Source organism: Gasterosteus aculeatus, chromosome 7 (assembly GCF_964276395.1).
Source record: "Gasterosteus aculeatus chromosome 7, fGasAcu3.hap1.1, whole genome shotgun sequence".
NCBI lineage: Eukaryota > Metazoa > Chordata > Actinopteri > Perciformes > Gasterosteidae > Gasterosteus > Gasterosteus aculeatus.
In genome coordinates, this window is record NC_135694.1 from 16,922,434 (window position 1) to 16,944,655 (window position 22,222).

Here is a 22,222-nt window from a genome sequence, read left to right on the forward strand (position 1 = left end):
TTAGATTCATACTATTAAATATGAAACTGGTCATATGTTTTGGATGTAACATGTGAATCTGCAGTAGAATACCTAACAACCGATGGAAGCTAAACTTAGTATTAAAATCATTGAATAGCATAGTGTGACATTGTGTACATCATAATTGTACTTATGTACAGTACTTGAGTAAATGGCCTTTACATTCCATTACTGCATTATCCACAGCCCCTCTCACTGTACCGTGTGAAGGATTTGTGTAAACTCCGACTCGATCCTGCCTGCAGTACACTGAGCATCCATCAGAGAGCAGCATCAGACACAGTTCTGTTTCCTCTGGGTCATTGCACTTCACAAGAAAATATTGATCGCTTTCTGCTTTTTAGAATTCACTTTCTTGTTATTTCAAACATGGTTTGGAAAACAGCTTTTTGGTGTATTCTGTATTCTGTCAACTCATTTAAAAGTGAATTCAAACTACATTTGTTCACATCCGCTTTCTCACTTAGTTGACTCTAAAATACCGAAGTTCTGTCCACATGTCCACCATTGTCCACCGCTGCCTCAGGTTTTTCTGGATCGTGAATGGGTTTTTTGTATGGGCAGACCTTTTAGGTATATACTAGAAACTAACAAGAGGGCAGTTATATGTTTAGGCCTTGTATGCAATGTCAAATATACTCAAACAAAGAAGTCGCAATTGAATAACGGACAGCTCTAAAGGTAAATGAAGAAAATGATGCAACACTATAAACAAATGTAGTGTTGGGTAAATATTTTTTTTAAATCAGGTACAAAAACTCACATCCCCTTCTGAAAAAAAAAAGTTTAATTTAAATATTGGCGGAAGATGCCATTCATCATATTGACCGATCTCTCTCGCCATTTATTTCTTATAAAATGCACATGGATTACGCTGCAGTCTGTAAGAAGGCACAAGAGGAAAAACACAGGATAATCACAAGCTTACTACCTTTGATAATTCCCAGGATTTGTTCCATAACCACATACCCAGATTTCACAAAAGTACTTGTGGGACCCTTGAAACATAACATTGTACCAGTAATAGGTATAATCCCGTGCTTTTTTTAATTAACACCCATTGTACAGTTATAAACACATCCACGGTACACCAGAATCCTCAAACATTTAGGATTTTCCCCAAAAAATCTTCTTCAGCCTTACAGAAGTTAGAAGACATCAGTGCAGTTTTTGTTGCAGAGACAAAACACACCCGACCAGAGCTGGATACCATTTAGGACCAGAAAGGGAAATCAAGCCAAGCAGCATTGGGAGCATCTTGGAGAATTTCTCATATTTAAAAAAAAAACAAAGGCACAAAAACCTCAGAACGTGATCAGCAATACGAAAAGTGCATCAGAAATATCCTCGAAGGGAGGGCAGAAAAAAAGGCTTGTTCCTGCATTGTTACAGCATACAAATTAATACTTTATGGCATTATACAATCACAGGCACAATATGTATGCATTCTTGCATTCATCTAATATATATATATGTATCTATCTATATCGATGTCCATTCTGTACAATTCCTTCAGTTTTGGCTTCTGTACAGTAGAAATACATGCCTGTGTGGGGACAACCTAGATATTTGGCTCAATTAAACTTTAGGCTTATCATCCCAATAATGAAGTGGTACTTTCCATTTGCATTGTTTGTGCATTTAGTATATAAAGGGATTAAAGGATCTTGGGGAGAATTATATTGCTGCGTGAGTAAAAGTCAAAAGCGTTGGCACTTCTCTAATGTCTTGCATTGTTACCTTCCCGCTTCACCTAGTGGAACTTTTCCTCCCTCTGCACGGATAAACACAGTCTGAATCCAATGCCTTCAATGAGACACGGGAAGCACAAATGGCATTGCTTTGTGACGTGGGATTTGGTGAAAGAACTAAGACGGTTCAATCCCCACTGCAGCAGCAAGGAAAGCTAACGGTTCTTCAAACCTGCCATTACCTGAGAAGGAGCTATGCCAATGTGTGTGTATGTGTGTGTTTGTGTGCAAGTATGCAGAGAGCAAAGGTTTATAGCAAACAGGCTCATATGCGAATTTACATAGATAATCCAAAATCAAGCATCCAGATAGGATGCGGGTGGGGAGGAGGGTAGGGGGCAGGGGGGGCGGATGCGGGGGTCTGTAGATGCTGTTAAAAGTTCAGAGCGTCAACAGGGCCCCGGTTGCGTTCACTGGATGTACAGGACGTCGCTCTCTTTCAGGCCGAAGCGGGTCTTGTACCGGTCAAAAAGGTCCTGCAGGGACCTGATGTACATTGCGTGGTAGAGGTCCACCATCTCCTCAGTTGGATCCTCAATTTTTGGCACTGTGATTGGCTCTCCAACTACGTTAACAACAGGAGAGAGGGTTAAAATCACTTCGGTTGATGTTTAACCATTAATACAGCGTGCTAGTTGGATAATACAAATACAGTTAACCGTGCTCAAATAGCAGAGTTTGTTGCATTTTTATAGAGAACCCTAATATGCATCTACGTCAACAGCTCCAGACAAACATTAACTTGAACAAACTTGCCTACAGTGGTGATCGGGTTGCCATAAGGCACAATGCCCCATGAGTTGCCGAAGAATAGGCCACATCCATGGAAGAGGCACGGGGCAAAGCCTATGATCTTCTGCAACCTCTTTTGGATAGTCCGCCAATAGGTGCCCTCCTCAAAGATCACCTGCTTATAGGCATCGTTCTCTCCAAAGGAATACACTGGAACCAGGTCAGATCTGAGGACACGCAGAGGTGGTAGCTCAACAAAACCGTCTGCTTCTTGGACAATGGCAAGCGGGATGTTTCTAGATTTTAAAATCTAAAATCAGCAAAAACATTAAAGGAAACAAGTCACAAAAGGTGTGTAGCTGTAAAGACGTAGAAAGAAGAAATACAATTGGAAACGGAATTTGAAAGCAAGCTAACAATCCAGCAGTGAGTTAGCTTGAGGATTCCATCATACTTTAAGCTACACGGGTTACAGAAAATGAGCCGCACAAAGGTGTCACTCATTTAGGGATACCAATGTGCTTTCCTGGGTTATTTTTATAGGTGAGAATAACAGATGTGAAACCAAATAAAAAGGTTCTGATTAAGAAAATAACTCACAGAAAGCCTAATAAATAAAACCTTACGTGATTGCTTCACACCGTTCGAAACAAGTCTTGGCTACAATATGCACTAATCAGTTTGAAAATCCTCCAAACACCACTCAAACAAGTTATAAAATACATGATGTGCCCACAAAGGTGCATTTGTAACATTTGCCAGTGAAGCAAGGGGTGAACAAAAGAAACAGCACACAGAAGAGCAAGTTGAGACGACGCTGAGGACGCAGATATAAGTATCATTTCTCTCAGACAAACCTTGCCTAGCGGCGGTGCACGCAGCCATAAGCATCGATCGGTTACTCAATCTTTTGCATCACGTTCAAATTAGGTCTAGTTCAAGGCTGTGTGAAGCGTTGACCGTACGGGTCTTTGTCTGTGAGGTGTTGTGCAGCCAGCTCACCCTCTCTGCAGGGCCAGTCTCACAAAGCCTTTGCGGTTCTTCAGGGTGACTGTGTTCAAACCCGGCGCGCACTGCAGAGACTCTGACGCTCCTCCCACAACGATGACCACAGCATTTCCGGTCCCGTTGCACGACAGCAGGTAGTCGATGGAGTTCTTGTTCACAGGACAGATACCTAAGAAACAAAGAAAGAATGTAGAAAGATGGTTAAAGGTCCAGTAAAGAAGCATTTCCCAACAGCCTATTAATACTGTTAACATCTTCCTAATATTATTACAAATACTGGATGCAAATATTGTAATTCTCAATCATTTTAGAAGACACTTCTTTATTGTAATTAATGCAACTCTTTCTACAGAGCAAAACAAATGGATCTAGTACCGAAGTAAAATTAAAAAGATCCAATGTGAATAGCTGGTTTACAGCAGCTGAAAAAATGTTTGTTTTTTTTACTTTTAAAGTTTTGCAAAGATTGTTGCTTGACACAAAAATCTACCAAAGAAAGTTCTTTAGGGCCTTTTTTTACCAATGAAGCGTCAGAACAAAACAGTGAGTCTTATCGCTCATGGAAATCAGCAGATATATGCAAACAGAAGCTATTTCGGCTGTGTAAGAGGACAAAGGTCCACTCTCTTTCAAATATAGCATTCTGATTCTCGAAGCCTCCCGTGCTCCTCATCGTCTCACCTCCAGACATCAGGTAGTCTCGAAGGACAGGCATGCGGAAGTTTCCCGCCAGGGTCGCCAGGGAGGGCTTGATGCCCGGGAACTTCTTGGTGAAGCCTGTTGCCTCGGTCCCAAAGTTGCAGAAGGCACCGAAACAGAAGATGCCGTGTGGGTGGTAGCCGAAGATGTAGTTCCGGCTGGGCAGCAGGTTGTGGGTTTTAATTAGCTGCAGGAAAATAGGACAAAGAGGACCAGTGTGAGGCTGATTTTCACACTGCCAGAACATCTGATTGGAGAAATGTCATGTTAGTGACCAGCATGGCTCAAGGGCTTGAGAACAGAAGCTGTGTACCAGTTCCACACTAAATACATTATACACACATTATAAAATACAGTCTAATCTCTTTGGTATTTCACTGGGTCGCGTCTGGTTCAGTTTATTCCCTAAAGCTATTTGTTTTGTTCAACGCTCTCTTTAACATTACCATCTATATCTTTACGGTACATTCATTTTTGCAGTTAGTAGTATATATTATTATAATGACATACAATACATGAACATACTTAATGAATATTTAATTTACAAGGTTGTAAACATTCATAGAACCTTGAATCTGTCATTTATTTTTATTTGAATAATTACGTCAACAAAATAGATAAATATAATTCAAGCTGGTCTATCCTCTTGTTAATCATTATATTCTTTGGGATGTGATCAAACTATGATGTTTGCATCTTTTTTCATGAAATCCTAAATTCATAGATGCATAGTGAAGACTTTGACTATCAGACTTTTTGCATTGGGAAAGAGCCGCACGCCAGACCAGCTTAGAATAAGCATGTGGGATGAATTGGCTATACAGCTCATGTTTTTAGGAGAATGAGGACATCCTTATCAGCACAAACCCAACATGACCCTGTGGCTCATTGCTCAATCATGACATAATGGCCCGCTTCTAAAGTTGTTTGTGTATATCATATTGGCACCAAAACACTTTAACATTCTGTGTAAAACTGAAGAATCTCATTAGAGACTATAACTGTTCTCTGATCTGCGCTGTAGACTTGATTCCACCACCATCTGTCAAACACAACCGTTGCATAACCACATTAGCAACATTTAAGATCTCCATAGTAACGCAGGACTCCACCTGGCTTGCAGGGCAGATGTGGAAGGCTTAAGGTCGGACCACGAGACATGGCAATAGCGTTGAAAAGCTGCAGTTGGTACCTTTTGTAAAAATAACTTCCTTTTCATATTTGCTCAACCTCAAACAAAAGCTCAGTCTCTATATCATGAGACATATATCACACATCTGTGGAAAAAAAGGAATTCTCCCCTCAGTGCTAGCGATGGTGTTTCCGTCCCAGAAGGCAACCAGCCAATCTTCCAAAGCATTTCCCAATCTCTGGTAGTGAAGATTGAGATCAAACTAAGCAGTATTGATCAAATATGAGTCCAGATTCTGTCACTGGGTTGCTTACGTTGACGCAGACGTTGAAGCAACATTCATCTTCCAACAGTCCTTACTATGATTTTAAGGCTGGTTTGGACCTTGACCAGTTGGCTTCCAACTCATATAAAAAAATAGTCAGACACTCATGAGCGATAAACAACTGTTGGCCCACAATCAATTTATGGCCCAGCAAATATATTCTTCTTATTTTGAGCTATGAGACTCTGCTGCAAATAAAACATGTTCAACTACACTTTAAGCTAATAAGTGAGGTTTTAACATTTGACAGAAAGCTCAAACACACAACCACAAAAAAACATTTATGTTCACCGTGGTACTTATTGAAACAAGCGACGTGAAGGGTCAGCTGGCTTCAGGGGTGTGGGTGACAAAGGATGATCTCATCAAGACCTGAGACCAATGGCTACTTTCAGATCAAATCAGATGAACAAAGTCCAACTGCAAAGAGTGGGACTTCAAATTCTATCCCTTGTACCTCTTTTCTGAGGTTATCTGAGATAAACTCATCCACACCTGGTGAAGGGATGAACGACTGTGAAACCCAGTCAGCAGGTAATGAAAGGAAACGATGTGTGAAAGCAGGATGTTTCATTAGCATTACGAGGAGCAAACAAAAGCTTCATCAGCATCAGAGAGGAATTTATTTAAATAAATAAATAAATAAAATAAATAATAAAATAAAATAAAAATAATGGATCAGCTTCGATTTTCAATCGTGTTGTCGATAAAAAGGCCACAAAATACTGACAAATGTCCATCACATTAGGAGAATAGGGTTTAGTAAAGAACGATAATCAATCTAATGAATTAATCAACTAACTGTTGCAGCCCTTGGCTGTACATCTCATGACACTCGCTGCATCACGCAGCACTCACTCCACCCGTGACTTCTTGCTTTGATGAGGACAGTTTAGAACGGCCCGTGAATGCAAAGCGTATTTGCCATTATCAGCATTGTCCTCTCATGTAAAAGATGCTGGGGGGAATATCTGAGGGTCAAACAAGCTTAGCACTGCTCCTTGGCCTATCCGAGGGGACAAAGTCTAAAATTTCTGAACGACTCAATCCCCCACGGGACAAGGAGCAGCATGGAGCTGCCAGCTGATACCTCCTGATGAGCTTATCTACAATGTCAAACCTCTGCATGGCCGGAGATCGATGAATAGGATGAATCTTACTATACACTAGATGTTTTTCTGTGGAGGCAGGAAACGGCGAAGCCGTGGACGCTTTCATGGTCCATCTCATTATAGGTGCCATACTCCACAAATCTACCGTTCCTTTGGGTTTTTTCTGGGTGGGATCAATTCAGCGACGGCACATCAGGAGTTTGACTAATGCACCCACCCTGATTGGGAAGTAGTCTCGGAAATAAGTCCACACTGTCCAGTTTCTCACCCAAGAGGACCTCCTGCCACCTGAAGAGGACATTAGAGATTAGAACTGACGTCATTAAATCAAAAACAAAACCAACAATTGTTTTTATTAGACTACGATAAAAGTAGGGTGGGTAATGTTGCTCGAGAAGCAAAATATTATATTTATTTTATATTAGAATGCTAACATAATGTTGACAAGCATATGTTTAAGACGTTCAGCGTCTCACCATGCCAATTAGCACCAAATTACCAAGGACAGATTATTCACGTGCTGTCAAAGTAATTATTCTGTAAACCTTTATCTTTCTGTGTAATATTTCTACCCCCCAAAAATGCATCACGCAGTAAATGTGTCTTCACTTCAGATACCAACTACCTGCGAAATGGATTGAGGAGTGAGTAATGAGGGCAACATCACGTTTGAATTACAGATAAAGAGTAATTATATTGCAGCAACGTAGAAAATCCCCAAAATGTACAGACATTTCAATTCAAGTGTACATCTTATTAACGAGTAACAAGTATTTAATGTAAAATAGAATAATGCAATGTATATGAACATACAATTTGATTGAATAGAACTGCCCCATTATCATGTTGGGGGTCAATATTGCACTAAAATGCAACAGTAATTTGTTGATAGACAGCTTTTATTGTCTTGCCTCTTTTTGGGGTGTTCCAGTCAACGATGAGCCAGGCAGTATATATGGCAGAAATGAGCCAGCAGTCAGTGCAGAACATGTAGATCAGTAGCACAGTGCAAGCAGCACCTGGAGGGAGAGAAAAGAGGCTGTGCAATCAAGCACTTGACCACAAATAAAATGAAATGTAGGCAAAACTAAAGACTGAATTATTCTGCTATGGGCTAAGAGAGCGTTGCATACAGCGCAGAGATCCAACCTCCTTCTGGTAAGACCACATTCTAAATATTCATGCTTTCCTTGCTTTCCGCTTCAACAACAAAAGGTACGGCAGCACCTACAAACACAGACATATTCACTCACCCATGGCCATGAAGCTGATGACCCACTGCAGCACCGAGATGACCTGCAGATGTTTCTCCATCTTGTATCTGCAGGGCCAAAAAGCCACGGACAGGTCCTGCAGGGCAGAGAGGATGCTAGAGCCGGTGCCTGGAAACAAATAGATGACAAAGCGATTTTCAAAAAAGCAGAGTTTCTCAAGATAGTCAAATGTAGATATGAGCGGATGGCACGGGCGCTTAAGCGGTTAAGAGAGTTAAGCAGTTTAACAAACCCAAAAGGTGGACTTCAAACAAAAACAACCGGCCAGCCTCGCATTCCTGCAAACAGCCTCAACTACTCACCAGCTCTTTTAAGTCCCCAGACCATAAAGGCAAAACCACGCATGTGAGGTGTGGGAGCACGAAGCAACAAAGACGTTAACAGGCTCCGGGGCAAGTCAAGCTCGAACCACAGAGCCAATTAGGAGGAGATCTCCTCTCCAGGACAGGACGGCCGTCTACACCCTAATCCCGCCTATGCACACTGAAAATAACCCAGCACCGGGCTGCTGATAATGCCTTAAACTATGATGCTATGACGGCTTAAAGGCTGTCGCTGCTTGGATCGGTACCAGGAGAGGGACGGACACTCGGTCGGGATGCAGCCGCAGATCGTGGCAGAACGGCAGAACAGAGTCCGGCTGGGAGCCAGATCAAACTGGTCGGCATGTAGAGAGGTAAACAAACACTATCGGATGAAGCAAGGTGGACCATGTGCTCATGGATGGATAACTGAGGGACCCAACGTTTCTAGGGCCCCCCATGCCTTAATTTGTAAAATATTACTCAAAGAAATGCATGCTTACCAGATAGAGACTCAAAATGACCGCGCAGAGACACAAAATAGATACAAAAGAGGCCAAAACAACTACAGTAAGACATAACACCACAAAGACACAAACATCTGCAAAGACACAAAATAACAACTAAAGAAAAGAGAAGAAAATCAACCACAAAAAGAGACTAAACTACTTAAGAGTTCATGTAGATGTGTATATGAATAGATGTAGATATATGCCCACCTACCCATCAAAAGAGATTTGGGTCGTTATATTCTGTCAAGGTTCCTCACAGTGGCCCTGAAAACTTCAGTTTAACCGATAAGTAACAAAATCTTCTAGACTTTCTGTCGCTTTGGCAGAGCGACCTTCCCTGAGAACATCAGGTGCAGATTCACTGAAGAAATAACTTGACACGTTTTCATTTAATAATTTACCCTAAAATTCTAGATATTTCAACATTATAAAAATAAAGCTTGCTGTTTGTTAGGAAGTAGATGCATTGAGAGACACAGAGCCCAAACCTTGTGATGAGGACATAGTAAATCTTTTTCACCTCGTACAGGCAGTGTTTGTGTGGGAGTTGTAAGATTTTTGCTACTGAAAATATATCGTTTTTTAAAAGTTTTCCGTCACAATAATAATGAAGCTATTTCAAAGTTACACTTTTGTTTGCATGCATCTTCCCCCAGAATAACACCGGCGTGTGTGTGTGTGTGTGTGTGTGTGTGTGTGTGTGTGTGTGTGTGTGTGTGTGTGTGTGTGTGTGTGTGTGTGTGTTTGATTTCTGCGTGTGCGCGTGCCAAGTCGCCCAGACGCTGCGCCCCGAGCCGCGGACCCCGCTTACCTTTGAGGACGCCGGGGTACGCAGCAAGAATGGTCTTCATATCTGAGCCTTCTTGGGTGGACAGAGGGAGGCAGCGAGGCGCTCAACAGCGACAAAACCTCTCGATGTGTGCGGGCTGTCAGGATGTTGGTCTGAACCCTCCGACGCGGCTGCCGTCAACTGCGGCGCGCAGACGCGCCGCGCCGTCATTTAATCAGCGCGGGGAGGAGCAAACGGAGACGGCCACGAGAGAGGAGGACAGTGGGTCGATAATGTTTGGACTGTGAGTCTAGACCTGGGGAGTCTCTCTCCCTCCCGCACAGCAACTCGCAGGGCCTGGAGGTGGGAACCAGTAGTGCCGCTGAGCCTCTCTCGGTGTTTGTTGGGGCTGTCACGTGGGTCAGCCAGCATGTTTTAACCATTGACCCTCTCTGCCTCCCCTCCTGCCTCCCCTTTCTGCCCCTCCTCGCTTGGTTGGCTGTGACAGATAGATGTGTGTGTTTCATAAATGCAACTGTTGTATGGTCACCCTGTGTGATATATTCTTGTGAATTTGCTCTGACTTTATGCTACTTTCTTATCCTCATTTGATGTGTTTAACAATAAGGTTACTGCGTGAGTCACACTCTGCAATAGAAAACTATGGCGTTATCTACCCGTGGGGACGTTGCTGTTTGGGATGGAGACGTTTCTGTGTCCCTTGAATCTACACAACACACGTGACACTGCCAGAGCTTTGCTGTTAGGCTGACTGAGAAAAAAAGCATCTCTTAAAACTATCATTGCGCTCATATCACATAGGGGAGGCGTTGCACCTGTTTGAGTCTCCAGGTAAGTCTGTCTTCTGACAGGGACTGACGCTGGCACCGCACAGAACCTCAAAGAAACCAGGAGGACACCAACCGTGGACAGAAAACTGACGGACGGATGCTTCAAGAGACCAGAAGAGGAGCTCGGGTCTTTAACTTATTCGTACCAATAAACAATGATAAGTCTCCACATTTAAATTCCTATGAGCAGAAGTACAGAAGTATCATCAGCAAAATATATTTAAAGTGGTTGGATGTTGGATCATTAATAAAATAAAAGTGAAATCTGTGTTGTTCTCTTAGACGAACCAACTCATTTACTTAAATCGGACAAAGGACACAAACTAGCCCGGTTTTTAGGGCATGAGTAAAAAATAAGTACAAATACCTGAAAACTACTGCAGCACTTGCACTTAGTTGCTCTCTTCGAGTCCCAGCTTTAAGCCTCTTATACCACAACGCGAGTGGTCTCGAGTCAACTTTAAATCTGTAGAAACAGCAGTCACACTGGCTCAAGCAGGAGGCCAGAACCAGTTTAACACCAGCCGATACATTCCCCAATCTGCTCCTTGCCCCCTAGCACTTTATCAAATTCAATATTATACTCTTCTGAGGAAAAAAAGTTTGCACTGAAGTCCAAAAAGTTGAACTGACATATCTGATGGGACCGGGGCCAATAATCATAATTTATTTGGGCTGAAATCATCCACACGGTCCTTGACACCGCTGCTGTTGAGAAATGTCACCTCCTGATTGGTCAATTGGTATTGATCATGCAATTTTAAATCCACAGTCCCAGAAACCCACTTCTAACATCGCTGAAACCGTCGTCCCGTTATTTCGGGTTAAAGTTCCAATTTGCTGCGGTGAGTTCAGGCTTAGTTTTAGTTTAGTTCAGTTAGGGTTGTAACCTGTTTAAATGTGTTTTTTCCATATGCGTACAGCAAATTGTATCTGAGGAGCCAATACCAAATCGCCTATGGATGTGGTTTTATTACCATGAAAACTTGTTAGTTTTTGTTTTACTAAAGCACAAAGTCTTTTTTGACTTCGGTTAACCTTTCGTTCAAATAACATGTCAATCCACCGCTGTACAGTATATGTATACCTAATGACTTGGGTGTAGCGGAACTTTGTTTATCTTTTGTTTTTCCTTTCAGAAAAAGACAAGATAAGATATAAGCCCAAAGGACTGTTAATGTAGGGCCTTGATTATTTTGAACCTTGACCACTGTCTTGAAAAATAAGTCAATAATATTGTTACAGTGACGAACCAGTCACTCTCCACCTGAGAGGACTCGGAGAACAAACAACTGCAGAGCACATCGTCTGAACTGTCAGGGGCTAGGGTGGAAGGCAGGACTCAAATGCAGACTTGCAGGAAAACAAAAGACTTTAATAGTTACTAGATCCAAAAACACAGGAACCGGGAGGAAAAACAGCAGGGAACATGCGTGACGAAAGACAATGACGCGACAAGTGACACAGGAGACACACGGCTTAAATACACAAGGGAGGTGCAGGTGATTGGACACAGGTGGAAACTATTAAGACGATCACAGGGGATGATGGGACAAGGCAGGAAGTGAAGTTACCCGGGGACACGAGTGGCAGAAAACTACAAAATACAACAGGAAGTGAACCACACCGTGACATGAACAACGGACCCCAATGTCACGGATGACCCCCTAAAATCACAATGACTGCTACCATCGATGACTGTGTCTCTAAAACACAAAGTCTGATGCATTGATTTATATAAATGTTAATTTATATTAAAAAAAATTAACATGCTTTGTAAGATGGGAGAAGTGACATTTTAGGCTTTTCTGTTCCAGTATTGTCCTGACACACCACATACAAATCAGCACTTCACTGGTGACTGTTTTTTTAATCCTTCAACATAATATTTCCCCACTCATGGTACTGCAGTAAGTCATTCTCTTTTACTCAGCATTTTAATTAGCACCAAACACACATCAACCCTCCTCTAGACTGTGTTGAAAGGATTGGGCCATTGTCAGTCCGCCAGTCTTTTCATTTGGAAATATCAGAACGCTGCCATCTCATATAAAAAGTGTCTGCCAAAGTTCACAGACAGTCTTATCATTTGGCAACATGATCTAAAAGCAGGCACTCAACTTTTAAGGTAGAGTTTAGAACTAATAAAACACGTATTGTTGTGCATTGAGCCTGTTTGATAATCACACTTTAGTACAATAGACACATTAGACATCATGTTTGATGGAAATGCACAATGGAGCCATTGATTTCATGAATCCACATAAATGATCTTTGTTTTCTCAGTATTTTCTCACTATTGCATCTTCAACGCAAATATTAAAGTAGCAGTTTAACATCTGGATAATCAGAGAGAACGAGTTCCCCAAGGGGATTATTAAAGGACACTTTCTTCATTCTCTTGTCCTCATAGTAAGCTAGAGGCAGGCAATGGATTTCAGACCTTACCTTAAAAACTGGGAAATAGCTTGCCTGGTTCTGTCCAAATAGTAATTTCCTTGGCTGTCACTCTAAAGTTCACACAATAGGTTATGTATTATTTACTTAAACCATTTCCGACTAAAGTGGAAAAGCAGAAATGGTGGTTTTACCTTGGAATGTGTGAATCTATCCAGGATAGCTGCTTTCAGTGCTAAGCTAAGCAATCACTTTCCCGCCCCACGTCTCTACTGGAGATGTGATTGACTACTAGTTTGATGGTTTCCGATCACTGGATCACGCTTCCTCCAAAGAGTCTCAGGACAAATCTGAGGGGCCTTAAAATGATTAGACGGAGTGACGAAAAAAAAAATTTCCTTTTCGGGCTCATCTTTGTTGGGTGTTTTATGAAATTCTGGGTAATGTGACCAGATCTGCCATCAAACAGTTAAGGAAATTAAACCATGAGAGGCATTTGGAGTTCAGTTCTAAGAATCATAGACATTACACATGGGGAAAGGAGCTAATTTTATGTAAGGGAATCCAAAAACTATAAAGTAGATGAGAAAGTCAAATTTTGACTTAAGCACAGTACTTAAATGTAAATACATACTGTCCAAAACTGAGGTGTTACTATACCTTTAATGTTTCACGGGCATATTGTGGACAGAAAAGAGAGAATATTCAGTCGAGTGCTGTCTGAAAGATTTTTATTTCCCCTGTTTGTAGCAGATACCAAACCCTAAAATCATTAGTGTCTCCATGATGTTGCAATCCAAATGCAACCTCTGACTCTGTTTGAGACAGTGTCAGGTATTGCACAAAGGCTCAACACCCAGACAGAAACCACCACTGGGAGATGCTGAGGAAACCTTCAGTCGCCAGTGACCCTCTGAACCACTTCCCACTCTTCCCCTGCAAGCGACAGCAGTCCGAATGAACAGTGAAGTCTCAGTTATGGATACGTACGCTTTTCTCTCATGTAGAGATCATCCAGTTCATTGCTCTTTATTTAACAGGCCAGTTGGAGAGCCGATCAATTCTCCAAGCCTGCAGTACCAGTGTTACACAAATAAATATGCATTTGAATCAGTCCAGTTTAGACAAAGTTGAGATGTACGTCCTTGTCCACTCCGTAGTTGCCTTTGTGCTCCTCAAACAGACTGCTGAGCTCATCCATGTAGTGCTGGTGGAGGGCATTCAGTTCCTCAGCCGATGGCTTCTCATTCCTCTCCACTCTGATTGGCCGCCCAACTGCAGTGGTGAAGTACAACACACGCGGTTTACTTTACGTTTGTGCAATCTGGTCTGTTAGATTCCTTTTTATCGAAAGCGTGAGTTCAGTCTGACTCAAAAAACTCTCAGCCAACTCGGTGACTTTGGATGCTTCTGCCAAAGTCAACTGTAGGTTGGGAAATAAACCAGCATTAATAAATATAGCTCAGCGTCTCCCCTGCCAAGGTCTAATGCAATACAATTTTTGTTTGATGTACTGTGGGTGAGGTTGCAACCTGATAGATGTGCACAGACAACTCACCAACTGTATTGATGGATTTTCTGTAGGGCATGAGACCAAAGGAGTACTGGAAAATGCCACGAGCGTGGAATAGAGGCAGGGAGATGCCCATGATTCCTTGCAGCCGCTCTTGTGTCCACCGAAGCCAGGAGCCTCTTTGGTTTCCCACTTGATCATACACTTCGTTTTCTCCAAAGGAGTAAACTGGCACCAGATGAGCACTGCAAAAAGGAAAGTCAAGATGAACAGGTTGTTTTATCGATTAGCTAACATGATCCCGTGTTTGAAGAGTTTTACTGATGTTCCTCAAACTAAACTCAACTCTTCATGCTTTTATAGGCTCTGTTCTAAAGTAGCCCTTCTCGTGCTGCAAGGAACCCAAAATAAATGGATACATGTGCTCCTCTCCCCGGCGATGAGACCTTGGGAAATTAGCTATATTTAGCAGAAAACCTTCCTCACCCCTCCGCCCCTCCCTCCCAACAACCCCCCAGGGCTCTCACCCATTCACCATTGCCATTTTAATGAACCCTTTCTTCTCGGCCATCACGACGTTGTAGGTCCCGGGGTGGGCGTAGAGGGCCTCCGGGGCCCCACCGACTGCTATGACCACAGCGTTACCGCCGCCTCTCTTAGATAGCGGATATCTGGCGCTCTCCTTGTCCGAGGGAATCAGACCTGCAGTGTCATGACAGAAAATATGAAGGAGTATATATAAAACATGTAATTAAATTGAAAAAGAAATCAGTATAATTCTTTTAAGGTTAAATTATTCATTCTATCCATGTACTCAGTTGAATTTAAGAGGTGGACATGGGGTCAATGTAATTGAGCATGACTGAAAGGTCTCGCACCCGCGCACATGATGTAGTCTCTAAAGAATGGGCTCCTGAACCAAAGAGGCAACATGAGCAGGTAGCTGGTGAGGCCGGGAAACAACTCCCTGAAGCCCGTGGAACAAGTGCAGAAGTTGGCGAAGGCTCCTGCCACCAGCACGCCATGCGGATGGAAGCCCAGGATGTAGTTGTGCCTGGGATCCAGGTCAGCCGTCTTCACCAACTGGGCAAAGAAAAGAGAAGCTACTGTAACTGTATGTTAATCTCAGTATCTAAATAATGATCATGTGTTACATAATGAAATTAAGATAATCTGAATAGGTGCTCTTTGTTTGTCACTGGGCAGGAACTCGATCGATGTTAACACTTTTTTTTTTGTTTGGCGGGAAAAGACCATTCTAGTGTTGAACAAGTTTTAGATATCGAGTAATATTTCCCTGTAAAGTCAGAAATAACATTTTCTCGATCATCATCTTTAAAGAACTCCAGATAAGATAAGCGTCCCGAGTGGAAAGTAAGGAGATAGCGAGAGGCGCTAAGGGTCAACGTCAGGACTCCAAAGTCGCTCATTAAGGGCTGCCGTCGTTTTTTTTTAAATGTCTTACTTCTTTGAAAAACAAATCTGCTCTTTCACTGTTTGTATCTGTGTGTGAGATTAACATCCCGCTGTTCATGTGGCAACATGCAGAGCCATTATCAGGGAGCCATGCTCTCTCTCCTCAGGGACTCAAAGGTTGCTTAAAGAAGGGAACATCCTTTATGACGCCCTTGTCTGTAATGCTTTGAAAACATACTCATAATGTTTTCAAATCTGCTTCACAGCAATGATCAACTTCAGTTATAATCATTCATAAGTTCTCACATTGTTGCAAGCATTTTGTTACTTATAAAGTCATCATCATATTACTTAATAATAGCTTTGTTTTTAGATTAGGAATGACAAACATGAGAAATTCTAAACACTTAGATTCTTGCAAACCAAGTATCAGTGATTATGAAGTAGTATGATAATCTTGTCTTCCTGTTGTGCAGAACGCAGTAGATGAGAGCAGTCTGAGTCGTGACATTGAACCCTCCACCAGGCTGCTGTGTGTCCACTCTGTTTGTCCTGTGGGCGCCTGTTGCCGCTGATCACAGAGCCAATCATTGGTCACTAATGAGGAGGGCCGCGGCTGTTTGCAAATAGAAGAAGTGTTCACGGTGACCAATCACAAAGCTCTGCCGCCTGGTGGCTGCCATCCCTCCAGGACTTTTGGCTTTTGGAGTAAAGTAAAGAATCATTTGTTTCTTTTTGGAGTTAGATATAAAATCTGAACAGAAGAAAAGAAAAAGAGAAAATTGTTTGGCATTTTAGGAATGGGGCTTATTCCCTTTCTTGCAGAGACATAGACAGGGAAATTGATAGCACCCTGTCTAAATGGCAGTTGCGTCATTCTGCTAAAACACGTATCAGCTGGTGGGCTTTCAGCCTCAGATGGGGAGGGTGTATTTAGAAACGGTGGGCAGAGAAGCACCAATGAAACTAATCAGGTCCTCTGAAGGACACTGGTTCTCTTCACCCGCACATTGACTCCTTGTTTCAGACTTAATGAGGCATACAGTCAGATGGCGCTGATGATTTGCTTTGAACTGGATACGTTCTATGTGCCCAAACCAGGGGGAGCTTTTCTTGGCTTTGTTGGAAAGGACCTCACTTGTTATTTGTTACAGGGGAACAACTACAAAAAGTAGAAACTGTCTTCTTTGTCTGATGGACACACACAATCTTTAATAAGATACTGACACAATAATAATCAACTCCATAAATCCCCTTTGTTGCTAAAAAGGGCAGAGCCTGACTTTGTCATGTCCCAGCTACCTCTGCTCAAAATGTTTTTCTGTCAATCTGGTATAAAAGTGTGGACAGAATATCATGGACACCCATTGGATGAAATCTCATAGACAGAAAGTCAAAAAAGCTTCAAATTCTGTATTGTTAACGGAATTTTATCTCCTTTTTGCAGTTTACAATGATGAATTATTCCATTATTTTTTTCTTGTCTGTATACCAATTTATTGAATATTATTTTAAAATACAAACAGTATGATTATGATTCATTTCAATCAATTTATTGTTCTTGTTATTGTGATGATCACTTGTGTGCTGGTCCTCTCCTGCCTTTTATTATTATACGATTCTGTATTAATTGTACTCAATGATGTAACTGCCTTATCATGCCTTGGTGAGCCTCTGCTATTATTATTATTTTTTAGGTATACTGCTCCTTTTGTCCTTCCCGATGAAGGTTTATGGCCACAAATCTATTTTTCTATTCAGGATAAGAGCAGTAGTGCTATTAATATTTCTCTATTTCAGTTTCTGCATTATCCAAAAGTGAAAATGGTGTTGTATTATCGGCTGTTAAATTAAAGATATTGGCCAGAATGTTATTTGTTCAGATAGTACACCTAATCAGGCTGATATGGATCACTGTGTTATCTTTTATGGCTGCAAAGGGTAAATTGTGCAAAAAGGAGACATGACCCACTTAGTGCTCAGAAGTACAAATAAGTGTAAATATCTCACGAGTCAATTTGCTTTTAACATTCTGACCTTATTTTCTTTTTACAAGCAAATGGTAAACTCGCTATGTCTGTTTCCAAACAATAAATAATATGCTACAGGAGTTGTTGCCTCTTTCTGTCTTATCATTACAGTCCAAAACATTGTTCGTACTTCGTGGCAGGATGTAAACCCACGTAACAAAGTGGATGTTGCCACCGCGGGTTCACGTATCTGTGAAGATGTCAGTGGCTTAGTTTTTTATTTTATTTTAATTGAAAAACCCAACGTCAAGTGCTACATTGACTTTGATTCAAAGTACTGGGCTTCATTAGATCAAATGTGAAATGTACGTCAAATTATATGAATGCATTACAGGGGTTTGACCACAAGAGGGACACAACGGGCTGCAAAGTAAGAAGGATTCCATCCATCGTCAAACCGCTTATCCTGCACACAGGGTCACGGGGGGGGGGGGGGGGGGGGGGGGGGGGGGGGGGCTGGAGTCCATCCCAGCCAACTTTGGGCAATAGACAGGGTACATCCTGGAATGGTCGCCAGCCAATCGCAGGGCTAACACAGAGACACACTCACATATCTACGGGCAATTTAAAGTCCTCAATGAACCTGATCCCCAGCGCATGTCTTTGGACTGTGGGAGGAAGCCAGAGAACCCAGAGAGAACCTACGCAGACACAGGGAGAACATGCAGACTCCACACAGAAAGGCCACTGGGCAGAATCGAACCCAAGACCTTCTTGCTGTGAGGCGACAGTGCTAACCAGAATTGTGCAGCATTGATAATAATTTGTCTGCATCTACCTTTGTATCCTTGGGTTATGCATACATTATACATTTCATGCGATTGATATTGATATGATTCTTTCTCATTTTCTGAAGCTGAGGTGGCTGTTCTTCAGTGTGGAGGTCGTTCACAGTTTAAAGTCGTGTTTGTATGAAACTGATTATCATCCGTTTGCAGTCTGAGCAGGAGCTTTATGTATGACGATATCAAATAAGAGGCCGCTGTTAGTGTGCCACGTGAAACCAAATGTCAGCGTTGACATCATTTAATTTACGTCCGGAACTTAATGACGCAGCAAACCGAAACAGGATCCTTTACTCAACCGAATCAAAGTAATTTGTTTTGTTGCCGGGGCATTTTGAAGTAATTGTGTCTTGTTTTGGTAATGTAATCTAGGATAAAAAATGTTGCCCTCGAATTGTTTCTTTGAGACAGCAGTTTGGTGTCTCCAGGAAATAAAACATTGTCCAGCTGGGGGCTGTAATCACAATCATAACCCCCATTAAACCTGTACCAACAGCTGTTCACGCCTGCTTCCCAACTTGATGCTCCATGTCAGCACCACATTTAACCAACAGATATGGGTTCGCAGCCTAATCTGTTCTCTTTATCAAAGTGTCATAATATAAAATGTCTACTCTTCAGAATTTAGGGATTGTATATTTACACAGTGCATGCCTGCAGGGAGCACAGTGGTCTCAGGCATCGGTTCATTTGCTTTCAGAGACACAAGCCTGCTATACTTGCATGTATGATCACAGAGGAGATAAACGCAACTGGCAGAACGAGATGTGCTGATGTCCCGATGTCCTGATGCCCTGTTCTCTGAGCCACAGAGGTGAAGGGCACAGAACAACACTGTGTATATACATTAGTGATACTGCATGCGCCTTGTCTGTCTCTCACCTTGATGGGGAAGTAGTCCCGCATGTATTTCCAAATTGTTAAGTCGCACAGCCATGACACCCTGCGGCCTCCCCGTGCGGGGGTGTCGTAGTCGAAGAACCACCAGACGGCGTACAGCACACTGATCAGCCAGAAGCGGGTGAACGGCAGGTAAAAGAACAGAACAATGCAGGTGGGTGCTGAGGAGAGAGGACACGTTGTTATGCATGTAACATGTTATGAATGGCTCACGTCTTCTCTGCATCAGCAGCATTCAGATGGTCACTGATAGCAGAGCCGTGCTCACGGTTTGATGTCAGTGGAATTTCATATTTTGACCGTGTTGTTGTGGTCTTCATCGTTCATCGCTCTGGTTTCTCTGGGTGCACAGTTCAATCCAACAATCCCACTCAAACTGGCATCAGGGGACGGTCCTGATGCCAGTGATGAGAATATCAAGTATGTGCGTTTTAGTGGGACAAAAGGGGGTCTGAGCACTCTACCTTCTTAGCATCTTGACTTGTTTATTTCAAGTTTTAGATGTTGTTTAGTTGTTTTTTCTGTCTTTATGGCTGTACACAGCTTTTGGCTTTGTTTTTTTTTGCAATGATGATGACGATGATTATGAAGATGATGATGATTCTGATTAAATAACAGTTAAAATAATATGTAGATAAGTTTGTGTGAAATAACTTTTAAGTAAATGTATTGTCATTGTTAGTCAATAAGCGGTATGATAAAAACCTTGTGCTGAATCCCTTTGTCTTGTATAGGAAGTACTAGTACTCACCTTTGTACTAATAGTGTTGAATATGATTAATTTTGGAATGTGACAGGACTGTGAGGCTCGGTCAGGCAAAGATTGCTGCTACACAACAACTGCCCTTCAGAGCTAAACAAATACAGGTGGACACAATCATTTGTATGCTTTGTATACTCGGAAAGAGTGAGCATTCCATAATAACACTGAATATGATCTGAGGTCAGTTCAGAGGGCAATCTTATGTGAGCAGGCGTGGGCCGCACTCTGCTCAGCTCCCACTTCCGGCTATCCAACATTTTATATCCCTCAAGACAACATTCCTCAACCTCACACATTCATTTACACTTTACCAAAGGGCAGCAGGGCCGACATGTTCGACCGGCACCCGTAAGTACACAAAGACCAACCATACGAATGTGGACTTCGTGACCAGTGCCATGCAGCGGACGTCCATGCAGACATGCACACTTACCCAGGCCGAGGAAGGAGTAGACCCACTGCGCCACCGCCGCCGTCTGCAGTCTGCGCTGCATGGGCACTTCCACGGGGGCAAAATCAACCTTCATGTCGTCCACAGGAAGAAGAGAGACAAACCGAGGTTCTGCGGCCGGTGGCGAAGAATGGGAGCAAATGAACAGGGTCCAAAGTCTGCCCTTCTCGCCTTTCTACCAATCAACTCCTACTTACAGCCTTATCTTGAGAACCCTAAATAGGCTTTGATTTGTCAATCCGTATCTGTATCTGACTTTTGACCTTTAATGGAAGGAGACCATTTAAACACAAGACTGCATTTAAACATTAAGAGCTGTATTGGAATATTTTACAATGCTCTTCCTCATTCTTTATTACTCCACCGCCCCCGCACTGAGTGGAAACTATTTGGTTAGCATGTAATTGTGCAATATATCGCTCCAAGTATGGCTGTAAAGGCAGCCCAATCTGGTTGCGCAATCATGTAACTGCACCTCAGCGTGCATTTAGTGATAAAAGCACTTGTAGTTTTGTAAAGGAGACCTGTAAGGTTTGTGCATAACACACTGAGGCTAAAAAAGTATCCAAGGTGTTGAAGAAGGGTGAAACAGGCTATGAATATCATCTGGTTTAATAAAAATAGTTGCATCTTATGGTAGGTGGCACAAATGCAGTGTAAATGTACTCGGAGGCCCGTTCAGGTTCTCCTGAAAGGCCATGCTTGGGAGGGTGGGGCGGGACAGCAACCTTGCTGCTGGCCACTAAATCCTAGACACTTGTCCTTTAAACAAAAGAAAGCATCCCACTGTGAAAGAGCAGGTGTTTCTTAAAATGAGCCGTCAGCTTATTGTAAAATCCTTGGTTTAGATCATGTGCTTGTCTGTCAGATGTCTTTGAAATTTTATTCCAATGAGAAACATGCCCCTGGGGTTTGTAATGAGTTGGCATTATTCATGTGTTCTACTATTTGCTGGCACAGTCTGCCAGTGTCTTTATCACAAAGGCAATTTTGCACGAATCAGTAGCCTACATTTACTCTGCAGACCTTTTTCTATGGCTGTATAATTTACTAAGATTACTTTGCAATTTCCATCCATATGAAAAATACCTTTTGATTAATGATTGATTGTATGAAGTCAAATCATAATTGACAATTTTATTATTATTATTTTACCAATGAAATATGTAATCTTTTAATACGCATTTTTCATATTTCTCCTATGATTGTATACATACATACATATATACATAAAATGAATTTGCATTCAGGCCACCTCAGGAAAGAATGCTTCTGATTTTTACCTCTAATTTTGTCATTATCAAAGCCTCACACAGACACGGAACCAAAGCGACGGCTCGACCGAAACGTCTCCTCCTGGACCATCACGCAGTGTGCGTGAAAAACAAACCGTCTACATCAAGCTGGCACATTGGCTGCTTCATTGGCTTTAACGGAAATGAGCTCATTCAAAAAAATAAAAGCAGCAGAACCCCGTGT

At 42.2% G+C, this 22,222-nt stretch overlaps 2 protein-coding genes across 3 annotated transcripts; both read right to left on the reverse strand.

The window, feature by feature from the left end:
- Positions 1–790: 790 nt before the first annotated feature.
- dgat2 (diacylglycerol O-acyltransferase 2) lies at positions 791–10,119 on the reverse strand. 2 transcript variants are annotated; one of them, XM_040182703.2, is made up of 8 exons: positions 9,680–10,119; positions 8,034–8,162; positions 7,692–7,799; positions 6,998–7,068; positions 4,194–4,398; positions 3,507–3,681; positions 2,529–2,731; positions 791–2,337 (listed from the first exon to the last, which is right to left on the reverse strand). In XM_040182703.2, the coding sequence occupies exons 1-8, from the start codon at positions 9,717–9,719 to the stop codon at positions 2,183–2,185; spliced, it is 1,086 nt and encodes a 361-aa protein (XP_040038637.2). In that variant the 5' UTR covers positions 9,720–10,119; the 3' UTR covers positions 791–2,182. The 2 variants fall into 2 exon arrangements, with proteins under 2 accessions (XP_040038637.2, XP_040038636.2); XM_040182702.2 differs by lacking the exon at positions 9,680–10,119 and adding an exon at positions 8,357–8,508.
- A 3,480-nt stretch (positions 10,120–13,599) lies between these two features.
- On the reverse strand, positions 13,600–22,120 carry mogat2 (monoacylglycerol O-acyltransferase 2). Its single transcript, XM_040183165.2, has 6 exons — positions 20,726–22,120; positions 19,512–19,690; positions 15,277–15,481; positions 14,926–15,100; positions 14,444–14,643; positions 13,600–14,160 (listed from the first exon to the last, which is right to left on the reverse strand). Exons 1-6 carry the CDS (start codon positions 20,817–20,819, stop codon positions 14,006–14,008), a joined length of 1,008 nt encoding a protein of 335 aa, XP_040039099.2. The 5' UTR covers positions 20,820–22,120; the 3' UTR covers positions 13,600–14,005.
- Between the last annotated feature and the right edge of the window lie 102 nt (positions 22,121–22,222).

Coding starts and splice junctions, on each gene's coding strand:
- mogat2 (XM_040183165.2), bottom strand. CDS start 20,819: ATGAAGGTTGATTTTGCCCCCGTGGAAGTGCCCATGCAGCGCAGACTG. Junction 15,482..19,511: donor GGGACTACTTCCCCATCAAG/GTGAGAGACAGA, acceptor TTCTTTGCCCAG/TTGGTGAAGACGGCTGACCT. Junction 14,161..14,443: donor AAAATCCATCAATACAGTTG/GTGAGTTGTCTG, acceptor TCACCACTGCAG/TTGGGCGGCCAATCAGAGTG.
- dgat2 (XM_040182702.2), bottom strand. CDS start 8,399: ATGCGTGGTTTTGCCTTTATGGTCTGGGGACTTAAAAGAGCTG. Junction 8,163..8,356: donor CTGGGGACTTAAAAGAGCTG/GTGAGTAGTTGA, acceptor ATTTGTTTCCAG/GCACCGGCTCTAGCATCCTC. Junction 2,338..2,528: donor CAACCCGATCACCACTGTAG/GCAAGTTTGTTC, acceptor TTGTTAACGTAG/TTGGAGAGCCAATCACAGTG.